At 38.4% G+C, this 12,295-nt stretch overlaps 1 protein-coding gene across 1 annotated transcript in view; it reads left to right on the forward strand.

Moving 5' to 3' along the window:
* SPATA6 (spermatogenesis associated 6) overlaps positions 1–3,215 on the forward strand; it is a 38,103-nt gene extending 34,888 nt beyond the window's left edge. The window contains exons 12-13 of the mRNA XM_056844311.1: positions 46–170; positions 2,928–3,215. Of these exons, the coding sequence (XP_056700289.1) occupies positions 46–170; positions 2,928–3,099 (297 nt within the window). The 3' untranslated portion in view covers positions 3,100–3,215. The remainder of the gene's footprint in view (positions 1–45; positions 171–2,927) is intronic.
* Positions 3,216–12,295: the final 9,080 nt, after the last annotated feature.

Here is a 12,295-nt window from a genome sequence, read left to right on the forward strand (position 1 = left end):
AATCGTTATTCTTGGACGGATGAAATTTTGATCTTGATTTCTTAGGATGAGAGTTATTTGTCAAAAGAAGATTCTGCTAAGACAAGAGACTCCAGTAAGACAGTGAATTCCAACAAGAAAGAAGATATTATGCATACAGACACTTCAAGCAGCAGTGATCTTCAGAGCAGGTAAATAATGCAGATTTGTGTGTGTGTGATGGATTCCTTGATGAGTTTGAGATTATTGTTGTTATTATTTCTTTAATAATATGATCCAGAATATTGCTTGTAGCTTGGAGTATCATGCTTCTACAATTTAGAAGGGTGTAACTCAATTTAGGATGGTGCTGATAAGCCTAGCGATTGCAGTGGGCATCAGTACAGCTAACTTTGGTCCCCTTTTTACATTATACTGGTGGCTTGGAAGCTGCAGCAGCTCAGCTCCTTCCATTGTCATCAGGGTAACATAAGAAGCCTATAGAAGGCACCCACACCAAAACTCATCTTCACACATCACAGCACTACTCCTAGAAACAGCAATAATGATGCTGTGAGGAAGAGCTGCAGTATGAGTTTGTCTTGTGTGTTCCTCACACATCTCAGCAGTGAGGGATAGAGGCACCCTGTAACAGTTCCCATCATACCAATAAAGCTTAGGAAGGAGGTCTAATCCAAAATCCTGTTATTGTCATCTACTCCTATATTCTGAGCATGTTTATCCTGTTCTAGCCCACATTGTGGCAGCTGAGAGCCAGCATGGTGTAGTGGTTAGGAGCAGCGGACTCTAATCTGGTGAACTGGGTTGGTTCCCCCACTCCTACACATGAAGCCTGCTGGGTGACCTTGGGCTAGTCACAGTTCTCTCTGAACTCTCTCAGCCTTACCTACCTGTGGGGAGAGGAAGTGAAGGAGATTGTAAGCTGGTTTGATTCTCCTTAAAAGGTAGAGAAAATCAGCATATAAAAACCAACTCTTCTTCAATGAAAGCCATGTGGATGTGTTCTGAGACAGTCTGGCCCACAGGGATCATTTGGGGACCTGCAGGCCATGATTTTTTTTAAAAAATGTAATAGCTACAGCATCATTGAAAATGATTGGCTTTGAAATGTCATACTCAGTAGGGGTTGGGCTCTGGGGCTCAGCACATTCTGTAGCGGTACTGAGAATTGTGGGAGGAAGACAGAGAGACTCAATGTCATCCTGACAGCTCAAAGTCTGACAGTCTTCTCAGAAATAGAGTACCAAGGCAGAGTTCAGAGGAGAATGTCATTTTGCTGACCAAAATGTTAACACTAAAGTAAATGATTGAAAACCATTGGGACTGCACAGAAGGTCCATGATGATGAAATATTTAGTGCGTGAGTGACTTTGAAAAGAACTTATGGGACTCCAAAGGAGATGGAACAAAAGCATGTGACAGGTTTGTGACAGGCACATCTGAAAGTGGTGCTGAGTGCAGCTTATCCTGCTCTTAATATGATCTGTGCACATAATCTTCAGATCACCTCATCTCAGCTTGTCAGGTTGGTTTCTGGTTAAGATCGCAGGTAGATGTGATTTGAACATGGATGGAGCTGTGTCTAATCTAGTATGCGAATTTCTTATGAGGAAGGGATGACCAATGTTGGCACACCAAAAATAATCAATTCCCTGGAGCACTGTGGCCAGTGATGTGAAATTGTCAGGAAATGCTGCCACTTGTATCTCAGCTTGTCATGGAAGTTGTGCTTAAAGTGAAAAGAGCTAAGGTTTCTTGGAAACAGACTTGTGGGTGCTATTCTCCACCCAGTGCACCTGTTCAGCCCCCGTTCTGTTCAGTAGGACAGTTAAAGAGGTCATATATACTCAGCTATGCTGCCCTCTATCGAGAAAGCCAAAGGCAACAAATTTGGTTCACATCATTTTAAGAAAGTTTATATGCTGTGGCACTTTCTTAAAGGGCTTAGCCAGTTAAGTTCTTTTCAGTGATGCTTGCAAATCTTACGATATTATTTAGAGGTTTTATCCTGTTCAGGCAGCTCGATTGACTTCAAAATGTTTGTTTGGATGTGAGGTAGGGTTGCCAGCCTCCAGGTGGGGCCTGGAGATCTCCCAGAATTGCAACTGATCTCCAAACGACAGAGATTAGTTGCCTTGGAGGAGATGGCTGCTTTGGAGGATGGCTTCTAGGAAATTATGTCCTGCTGAGGTCCATCCCCTCCCCATACCCCACCTTCCCTATGGTCCATCCCTAAAACCTTCAGTCATTTCCCATCCTGGAGTTGGCAAACCTAATGTGGGGCCAGGGACAAAGGCATGGGAGATTCAGTCCTTATGCATTTATTTGAACCCTTCATTTGTCAATGCCATCAAATTTTGAGAAGTACTTATGGTATGAGCTGCAAGCTGTATTTATGCCTATCTTGACTGGTGAAAGCTACCCAGGAAATGCTGATTCCTCATCATCTCCCTCTGTGAGAACAGGTGTTAGGAGAGTGTTTGAGTTCTGCTCAATAAAGTGTAATTTGAACTCTGCACCTTCTTTTCTTTACTCAGAGTACTATCAGTATCATCCTGTGATTCAGGTTGTCTTTTTTCCTCTCTGTCTTTTACACGCGTGCACTGACAGATAGCTAAGGGTATATGCCAAACCCTGCAGATACAGATTTGTGTACTGAAAAGATAAGTACAATAATTTGATCAGAAGCTGTAATGTGTTCAAATTAATGTGCATATAGTTTAGCAATCTATAAAAGGATACTATTGATTTCTGAAATGATAACTGTGACTGTACACAATATTCAGAAGTTGCAGGCATAGCAATTTTGTGTATGTGCATAATTGTCTATCATTTTACAAACAGTTTTTTTAAAAGTAAAAATGTTCAGGCAATTGTAATATAAATGTACTTCTCTGGGTTTACAAATACCACATTTTAATGTGATTTTTTGTGGGTTCTGTTTCTAGCTCGTCTATACGGCAGAGCATCATGGTTCATCTAGATAATGGTGAATATTGGACCAGTAGAGCTGCTGAGTACAAAAACAAACCCCACAGAGCAATCTTTGAAGACAGTCTGGAGAAAATCTATAGAAACATGTACAGAAAAGCTTCTGCCACAAATTCAAAGAATAAATAAATTCCTAATAATGACACAGGTGAAACTGAACAGTATACAAGATCAGTATATTTTTAATGAAAATTTTGTTTGTCTAACAATTTTTTGTATTTTTTTTACCTGAAATGTTTTTACGTGGTTTTTATGATATTCTGAGGCTGGGATTCCCCCTACCAGGGAAATAAATAAAATTGGGGGAATTTTACATAAGGTTGTGTGTTTTTTTGCTTTGGGGATTTATAGATTTGTCAACATTTGGTTTCTGCTGTTCTCCACTATACAGCTTTAAATTAGGGTGGATTTTCACACTTACCCAATACACGCCAGTCCATAGTTTTCCATATGCATTGTGCATTTCTAGTACCAATGCAAACACAATTGGGAATATTTCATTTTCTGGAACTTCCAGAAACAGGTTTTCTTATAAGGAGTACTTACAGTGGTGGTACATTAGTACGTGTGTTGTTCAAAAATCATGATTTATACATATGTGCATGTAGGTGGTGTGATGGAAGGAGCCATGTTGCAAAATCAACAAACAAAACAACCACCACCACTATGGGAATTCATATGGATGTGTGGATTCAATCTTTATGAATAACAATGAAGTGGTTATCCGGAGCAGAACTCTCTTCCATTATCAAAACAAATGTCACATGTTGTAATAAATAAACCTACTGTAGGAAAATGGAAATTGCCTTGGATATTGAGGCCATGTTCGGGTTCCAAAGTGTCATGAGAGACAGCTTGAGGCTTCTAATATTGTATCAATGTGTAGAATTGTTCTGGAATATTTGAAATGTTGCCATTTGTTTATGTTCTGTTGTACACAAAGAATTATGAGTTTGGTTTGGGGTGTCTGTCTGCTTTTTTCTGATTTTGCTAGGCATAAGGTAACGTGTAGAAATTTGACCAGTTTGAAGTCTGCTGTGCCTTAGAGATTCTATTCTATTCTATTCTATTCTATTCTATTCTATTCTATTCTATTCTATTCTTTCTAATAATGATTCCACTATTTGTAATCCCCCTTTTAACTATCCCCATTTTTACTGTTCAACTTGCCGATCTAAATAGTTTCCAGTGTTCTTTTCATATTGCATCAGTGATGTATCAGTGCATTGGTAATTATAGAATACCCAAAACTGGAGAATATCAACTGGAGAATATCAACCCAAATACCAGCATTATGAGTTTTTTGTTCTGCAATCTGATCATATTTGGAGTCTTTCTTTACATGCCCAAGAGAAGTATTGGCAGAACTGCGTTGGCAGAGCTGGCATCTTTTTACTAAAGGCCACCAAATGTTCACTAGCAGTTTTGAAACTTCCCCTGAGAAGAAACCTTTTCAGCCTTCCACTGAACATCTCTTTCGTTAACAAATCAAAGCAGGCTGCCCACTCTCTTCAAGCATTAAGAATTGTATAAAGGCAGAAGTGTCTGTCTCCTGCTTTCTTTCAGGGTGGAAGAAACAAACATACTGCTCTTGGAACATTTGCTTTCTAAGAGCACAGAATTAATAGGTTCACTTGGGTGATTTCATGTGTATCTATTACCCAGGGACCTGGGATCTGCCCTGGGGGATATGTAATATTTGTGATATTACTGCCATTTTATACTGTTTTATCTAACCAAGAGAACAGTGAAGGAACCCCCTATCTCCATAAAAACTGTAAGGATTAGTTCTGCATTTGATCAGATGGTGAAACAGTCATAATTCTGGTGTTTGAAGTTATAGAAAAGTAGATTCCATTACTGCCCGTTTCTTCTTTATGGTTCTGACTTAGTCTCTCTCATCGTGTTCCACTCATGCTACACAATACATGCCATCTAGGTTTGAATGTTGTAGTGGATTCCAGACATAGCGGTACATAGAAAAATCTCAGTGACAGATTATCAGTAGGCTAGAAATATGCATGCCAAGTGGAGGGAAAAGTGTATTGAGAGCTGAACTGATGGTTGCTCATTTTTGTATGACCATGTTACTTCTTCCAGGCCTGCAAAGCTTGGCAATCTTTGGGTGCAGATGGACCTGAGGTGAGGGTGAGGTGTGTTTTCAGCTTTTTGTCCCTCAGGAACCAATTGAACTGTGAGGGAATGTGCTCATAAAACTGTTCCAAGCCGACTAGGTTTATAAAATCTTCATATGTCTGAACTTTACTTCCCTCAATGCACTTATTCAAGGCTTTATCTAAACAGCATCCCAATTGGGCATAAGTTTCACTAGGCGTTTTTTTTGTTGTTGTTGATAAAAGTTTTCCTGCTCTTTTTAGCAGTCAGCCCAAAGCACACTCTCACTCTTTCCTTAAAGAGCAAATAATCTGAGGTTTCCTCCCCTCTCATGTAGGCATAGACCTCACTGAGACTTCCACAAATCTGTGGGCACAAATACAACTTTCTGGCTTCATCTGGAACATCTAAATCTTTACAAGTTCTCTCTTTTTTAAAAAAAAATTTTTTTAATTATTTTCTCCAAAATCTTAACTCGACTGTTCAACAAGTTTAAAAGTCCATTGTCATCAAAATTACAATAACAGAAAGACAAAAGCTGTGGCTCACAAAAGCTCATACCCTACCAGAAAATATTTTTGTTAGTCTTTAAGGTGCTACTGGACTCTTGCCCTTTTTGACTACTGCAAACAGACTAACACGGCTACCCACTGAGAAAGACAAAACTTTGTTGATATATAATAACATTAAATTTAAATTGCGTTTGACCTCCCTCTACCTCCTTCCATCTAGAAATAAAATTATTTATCTTTTGTAAATGGTTACTAATCTTACATATCATTACAGTCACTAATATCTTGATTACTTAATAAACCAATTATAACATAACATTTTACCCTTATTATAAATTATAACATGATGAAAAGCTATTTTTATTTATATGTATAAAAAGATTAGTTTAATGAATACCCTCTAAACTACCCCATTTGAAATTCAGTTTCACAATAAGTTTTCCATGCCCCCCATTCTTCCGAAAATTGTGTATTATCTTTTTGATTCATTAGAGCTGTAAGTTTTGCCATTTCCATCAGGTCCATCATTTTCTGTATCCAGTCTTTTTTATCTGGTATTTCAGTCAGTTTCCATTTAGCTGCATATGTCAATCTTGCTGCAGTTGTGGCATACATCAAAAATGATCTTTGGGTAATTATAGTGTCTGGTATCATACTTAATAGCATCATTTCAGGTATCTTTGGGATATTATTCAGTAAAATCAGCCTCATTTCATTATATATCATGTCCCAGAATTTTTTAGCTTTTTCACAAGTCCACCACATGTGATGAAATGAACCAATTTCTTTTTTATACTTCCAACATTGTGGGGACATTGTTTTGTAAGTCTTTGCCAGTTTTTTCGGTGTCAGATACCAACAGTACATCATTTTGTAAATATTTTCTCTTCATGATTGAGGATTTCATATCTCGAGACCAAAGTCTTTCCCATTTATGAAGTTGTATATCGTGACCCAACATTTGTGCCCAATTAATCATAGTGGGTTTAATTCTTTCTTGCTCACAATAAAGTTCCAACAATAACTTGTAGATTTTCGATACTAAGTGTTTATTTGTATCCAATATAAGTTTTTGAAAGGTCGATTTATTTTTTGAAAATCCCACTTTTTGATCTTGAAGAAAACCGATTTTATTTGATAATATTGGAACCAAGTTAGATTGTCTTTAACTTCTTCATGTTCTTTAACTGAGCAGTGTACTCCTTCCAACTTTAAAAGATCTTGATAAGTAATAAATTGGGCTGGTCTTAATGGTTTCAACGTCAACATTTCCTGTGAAGAAAACCATAATGGGGTTTTTGTTTCCAGCAAATGTTTATATCTGGACCATGTTTTAAATAAAGATGATTTAACCATGTGTTGCTGAAATGATGCGTGAGTCTTAATTTTACCATACCATAAATATCCATGCCATCCACTTCTATTGTCAAAACCCTCTAAGTCTAATAAACGTGTATTGGACAATTCCATCCAATCTTTAAGCCATACCAAGGCAGCTGCTTCAGCATATAGTTTAAAATTAGGAAGTGCAAAACCACCCCTCTCTTTGGAGTCTACCAAGTACTTGTAGGCAATTGGTTTTTTCCCTTGCCAGATGAAGTTTATTCAATCTTTTTTCCAAGCATCGAAGTGTTTTACTTGGGATATTATAGGTAGATTTTGAAACACAAACAATAATCTCGGTAAAATGTTCATTTGTATGGTCGAAATACGTCCAAGCAAAGAACGTTTTTTATTTGACCATATCAGCATATCTTTTTTATTGTTTCCCATAACTTGACATAATTGTTTGTAAACAAATCCTTATTTTTGATAGAAATCCAAATTCCCAAGTATTTTATTTTTTTTGCTTTTTCCCATCCTGTCTTGTCAATAAAATCATGTTGTTCTGCTATAATAAGATTTTTAAAGATTGTTTGCGTTTTCTCTTGATTAATTTTAAATCCTGAAACCTCACTGTAAGAGTCCAATATATCTTTCAAAGTATTAGCAGAGTGAGTAGGATCATCCAAAATCAATAGAAGATCATCCGCAAATGCTCTCAGTTTAAACTCATGTTTCTTTATCTTTAGACCATGGATGTCTTCTGATTCTCTTATTTTACAGCATAATGTTTCCAAGACCAGAATAAAAAGCAAAGATGAAAGTGGGCATCCTTGTCTTGTCCCTTTTGGTATATTGCAATTTTCTGACATTGATTCATTTACTAATATTTTCGCTTGTTGTTTTGTATATATTGCATTTATACCTCTTTTAAATTTTTCACCAAAATTCATATTGTCCAAAACCTTTTTCATAAAGTCCCAAGAGACCATATCAAAAGCCTTTTCTGCATCCAAAAAGATAAAAGCAGCTTTATGCTCAATATTATGTTCATAGTACTCTAAAGCATCTAAAAGTACTTTAAGGTTATCTTTAATTTGTCTTCCCGGAACAAAGCCTGCTTGGTCTTCATGAATCAAGTCTTTAATCAGTTGTTTAATTCTAGTTGACAAAACAGGTATATATCTTGTAATCCACATTTAAAAGAGAGGTCTGTAATTTGTAACCTTCTCAGGATCTCTTCCAACTTTATGAATCAATGAGATAAAAGCATGTGTCCATGTTTCAGGAATCAAGCCAGTATCCAGTATTGTATTGCAAACCATCAACAATGGATTCAACAGATGTAATTTAAATGTTCGGTAAAACAAGGCTGTTATTCCATCTGGACCAGGGGTTTTATCTGTTTTTTGCTTAACCAGAACGTCTTCTAACTCTTCCAAAGAGATTGGTGCTTCCAAGGAATCCTTTTGAGCTGATGATAACTTCTTAAGATTAATAGATTGAAGGAAGTTTTCCATCATCTTATTCGAGATCTCATCCTTATGATATAGTTTAGAATAGAAAAATACAATTTTTTTCTGAATATCTGTCGTAGTATAAATTGGTCCTTTTTGTGTTTGGATTTTGGCTATGATATTTTTTTGAAACGAGTCTCTTAGCTGGGTTGCCAAAAATTTACCTGGACGGTTTCATGCTCAAAATATTTTTGCTTTGCACATTTCAATGACTTGTTCATATCTTCTGAAACTACCATATTTAGCTCGTGTTTAAGGACATTTATTTTCTGTAAAATAGTATTTCTTTGGATTTCTTGAGATTCAATAAGATGGACTTGTTCTAATTTTTGTAAATCCCAAAGTATACTGTTAGTTGATTGTAACTGTTGTTTTTTCCATGCCATGTGTTTTTGGATCATAAATCCTCTACTGGAAGTTCTCTCAAACCTAAACAGAAAAGCTTCCATATCATCTCCTTTCTGATATCGTGGAAATTTCTTTTGTTCCCCTGAAGTGATTTCCCCTCCTCTATGTGGAACTGGTGCCCTGACCTGGATGGCCCAGGCTAGCCTGATCTCGTCAGATCTCAGAAGCTAAGCAGGGTCAGCCCTGGTTAGTATTTGGATGGGAGACCTCCAGGGAATACCAGGGTTGCTGTGCAGAGGAAGGCATTGGCAAACCACCTCTGTTAGTCTCTTGCCATGAAAACCCCAAAAGGGGTCGCCATAAGTCGGCTGCGACTTGACGGCACTTTACACACACATGTGGAACTGGTAACTTCTCTCAGCTGTATTTTCCTCATTTTAAAATCAACATTTCTTTCTCATGTTCCCTGTCTGCTTCTTTCTCCCTTTGTCTTCCTTGTTGTGCCATTTTTCCCTTTCTTTTTCTGCTTCAATCTTAGCCTTTTCTTTTTCTGCTTCAATTTAACCTTTTTCGTTCCCAGAACATCTTATAGATGTTTCTGTTCAGACTCTGCTGCCCAGCTATCAGGGAAGTTGGAGACCATACACTCTCTCTTCCCCAGAGAAACACAGAAGTATGGCAATTTCTCCTCAAATCTCTTCCAGTTATCACTATAGATATACCCCACTTTTGTGGCAGTAATCCCTAAACACCACCCTGTATTTGGAATATCTCCTTCCCAGAGCCTATTCCTTTCCAGTGACCTGAGAAAGGGCCCCTTTCCTCCCAAGCTCTGCCTGTCACTCAACAGGATTTGTTTTATACCAGTTCAGGCAAACCTCAGGTTCCCAGAGTCAAACACAGCTTCTGAACATGCAGGTTACCACAATCAATCAGTTCCTTTCTTCAGAACAGAGAGAGTGAGCTCCTTAGCTCTGCCCACTCCCTTTCTCTGAGCTTCTCTCTTTGTTCGTCACACAGGCATACAAGCAAAGCACTTGAAAAGGAGTAAAGGGAACAGACTCATGTGGAAGCACAGGACATTTTTAGGGAAGAGTCATGGTTTTAGTGGCCAAAGGCCACAAAGAGTCACTACAAGTGCTTTGGTGCTTGTTGCAGTCAACACAGAAAAGAAGCTGCATGACCTATTTTTACATGCTTAAGCAACAGCTCAAAATTGTTGCAGACTAACAGCTCCTCAGCTGTGAGGCTGATGATCATCCTGCTTCTTCCTATGCTGTCCTGGTAATACTACCAACAGCTGGTGCCAATTCAGAGTTGAGGTTGCATCAGCCATTTGAAGTTTCCTGACCATCTCTTAAATTCAAAGGATCAAGCCTTTAAGACCTCACTTGTTTTTTAGGAATCTTGTCTAGTCTTGTTGATTATATTTTTAAAGCTTTCTTCCAAGTTTTATGTATGCTAATGACTATTTTAGGTGTGAAGTGCAGGTAGAAATGCCTTGCCTTAGCCCGTGTATAATCCCCAAGTCACTATTCTTTGGTGTGGTTGGCTAACCTTCTGTTGGTTGGCAAACAGCTTGTGCATAGGCCAGACTGCATCTCCTCTGTGTGATAAGTAACATTTCAGGCAACGAACCAACACTGTAACAAATGGTAATTGTTTAGTGCACCTTGCCTTCTAATACAATTTAAATCCCTTCTATCAAATGTAAATTCCTAAGTTCCCAAGTAGAGCTTTAAATAGCATTTTCTGTGCATGTTCCTTATCTTTTCTATCCACAAAGTGGTGTGTCAGTGGCGGGGGATGGCATAATTCCATCAGCATAATTTTGCCTAGCCCAGTGAAGGGAAAATAAATGGATAAATGAAGTGAGAATTTAAATTTAGTGTCCTAAAATAAATTCCTTGGCAGCCTATGAGAATGTCAGATGGACATATTTTCTTATGCAAACAAACAAAAAATGTAATCAGCATTAAGGCAGTTGAGCCAAAAAACAACAACTTGTGAGCTGTATGCAACTGAGAAATGCTGACAGTGTGCCCAATGAGCTCAGAAATCAAAAGACGTGCAAAAGAAGCCCAAATGCAATGTGGGTTTCCAATCCTAGATGGGTTTCTGTGCTGAACAAGTTGACCACTTGGTTGACGTTTTGGTATAATTGCAGTACAGGGTTAAAAGAGATGACCATTGATCAAATAAAAATCCCCATGGTGTGCATCCAGATGATAAGACTTTTATTGCATGTCAGCATCCAGAGAAGCAAAGGAATGGTAAAATTCTTGTCATTGGCCATGTTAATTTATAAGTTTCTACTTGAGTAGTCATCTGTATTCATTGAGATATTCATTTTTCATGCAGAAGCTTCATAAGCTAGTGGTCAGCAACTAGACTTCCCAGAAAGTATCAGTATATCCAACTATGCATAGGAATACTATTGCTGGAACTGATTGCTGTATCTAACCTGCCCAGGCTCAGTACAGGAGATATGAAATTTATTAATTTGAGTGCATTATTGGATACATTTTGGATACTTCCAAGAATAGCATAGAGACAAATGGGGATCTGCAACAAAATATAGTGGATTCTGTTGTGGTGAGTTTTCATTAGTACTATAATGGGGGGGGGTCTTGGGCTCTTTTCAGTGCTTCTTTAGGCATCACGTTTTACAGTCCTGACAGGAGTGTATACCAGTTTATCAAGGGTTATTGCTGTGTTTAGTTTTTATTTTTGCTGCTAATCCAATCAGATCGGAGGGGAGGAGGGGAGACATAGATTCTTTTCTTTAAACTGTTCCCAGCTGCTGTGGCTGGAGGAAAGAGGCAGTCCTGCGAGAGCCCTATGACAGAAAGGCAAGCAAAAATATAAAGAATGAGTAATATGGGTGCCAGACAGATCAAGGATAAACAACATAAAATGGTACCCATCATACTGTATATGGATACCTATTTTTAATACAATTTCTATATATACATTTTTTGCAAATAGCAGTGGGTTCTTGATTTTAGCAGTGGGCTGTTGATTTTAGCAGGAGGACAAGCAAAGGCAGTAAAGCTTGGAGCCAGTCTTTGCATTTTCTCATTTATTAAGGCTTGCTTGTTTCTCTTGAGCACAAGTCAGGGTGGGATCATAGTCACTTTGTTTATGTGAGGGGAGGAGTGTTTTGAAGTATGCCTCCCTCACTGCTACAGCCAGAGGATTTGGAGTGAGTGATGCTTTTGTTGCTGCCTCGTCATCATGGGGGTGGGGAGCCACAACTTCTGCTCCTCCCCTCTCTGTCCAGCAGTGGGGGTGAGCTGCAACTCCTCTTCCCCTCCCAACCACCCTCTTCTCCTGCCCAGGCACTTGCATTGGGCAAATAAAAAGCAGCAATACCACTTCCTTCCTGTCTTCTTCCAGCTGCCGTTGTTTGCCTGCCTTCTCTCCCTGTGAGAGGAAGGAGAAAGCTGCATTGCCTCTTCCTTGTTGTGGCCACTGCCATGGCCTTTCTGCCCGTCCAGATTCTTTTCT

Source organism: Euleptes europaea, chromosome 2 (genome assembly GCF_029931775.1).
Source record: "Euleptes europaea isolate rEulEur1 chromosome 2, rEulEur1.hap1, whole genome shotgun sequence".
In the NCBI taxonomy this organism is placed as follows: Eukaryota; Metazoa; Chordata; class Lepidosauria; order Squamata; family Sphaerodactylidae; genus Euleptes; species Euleptes europaea.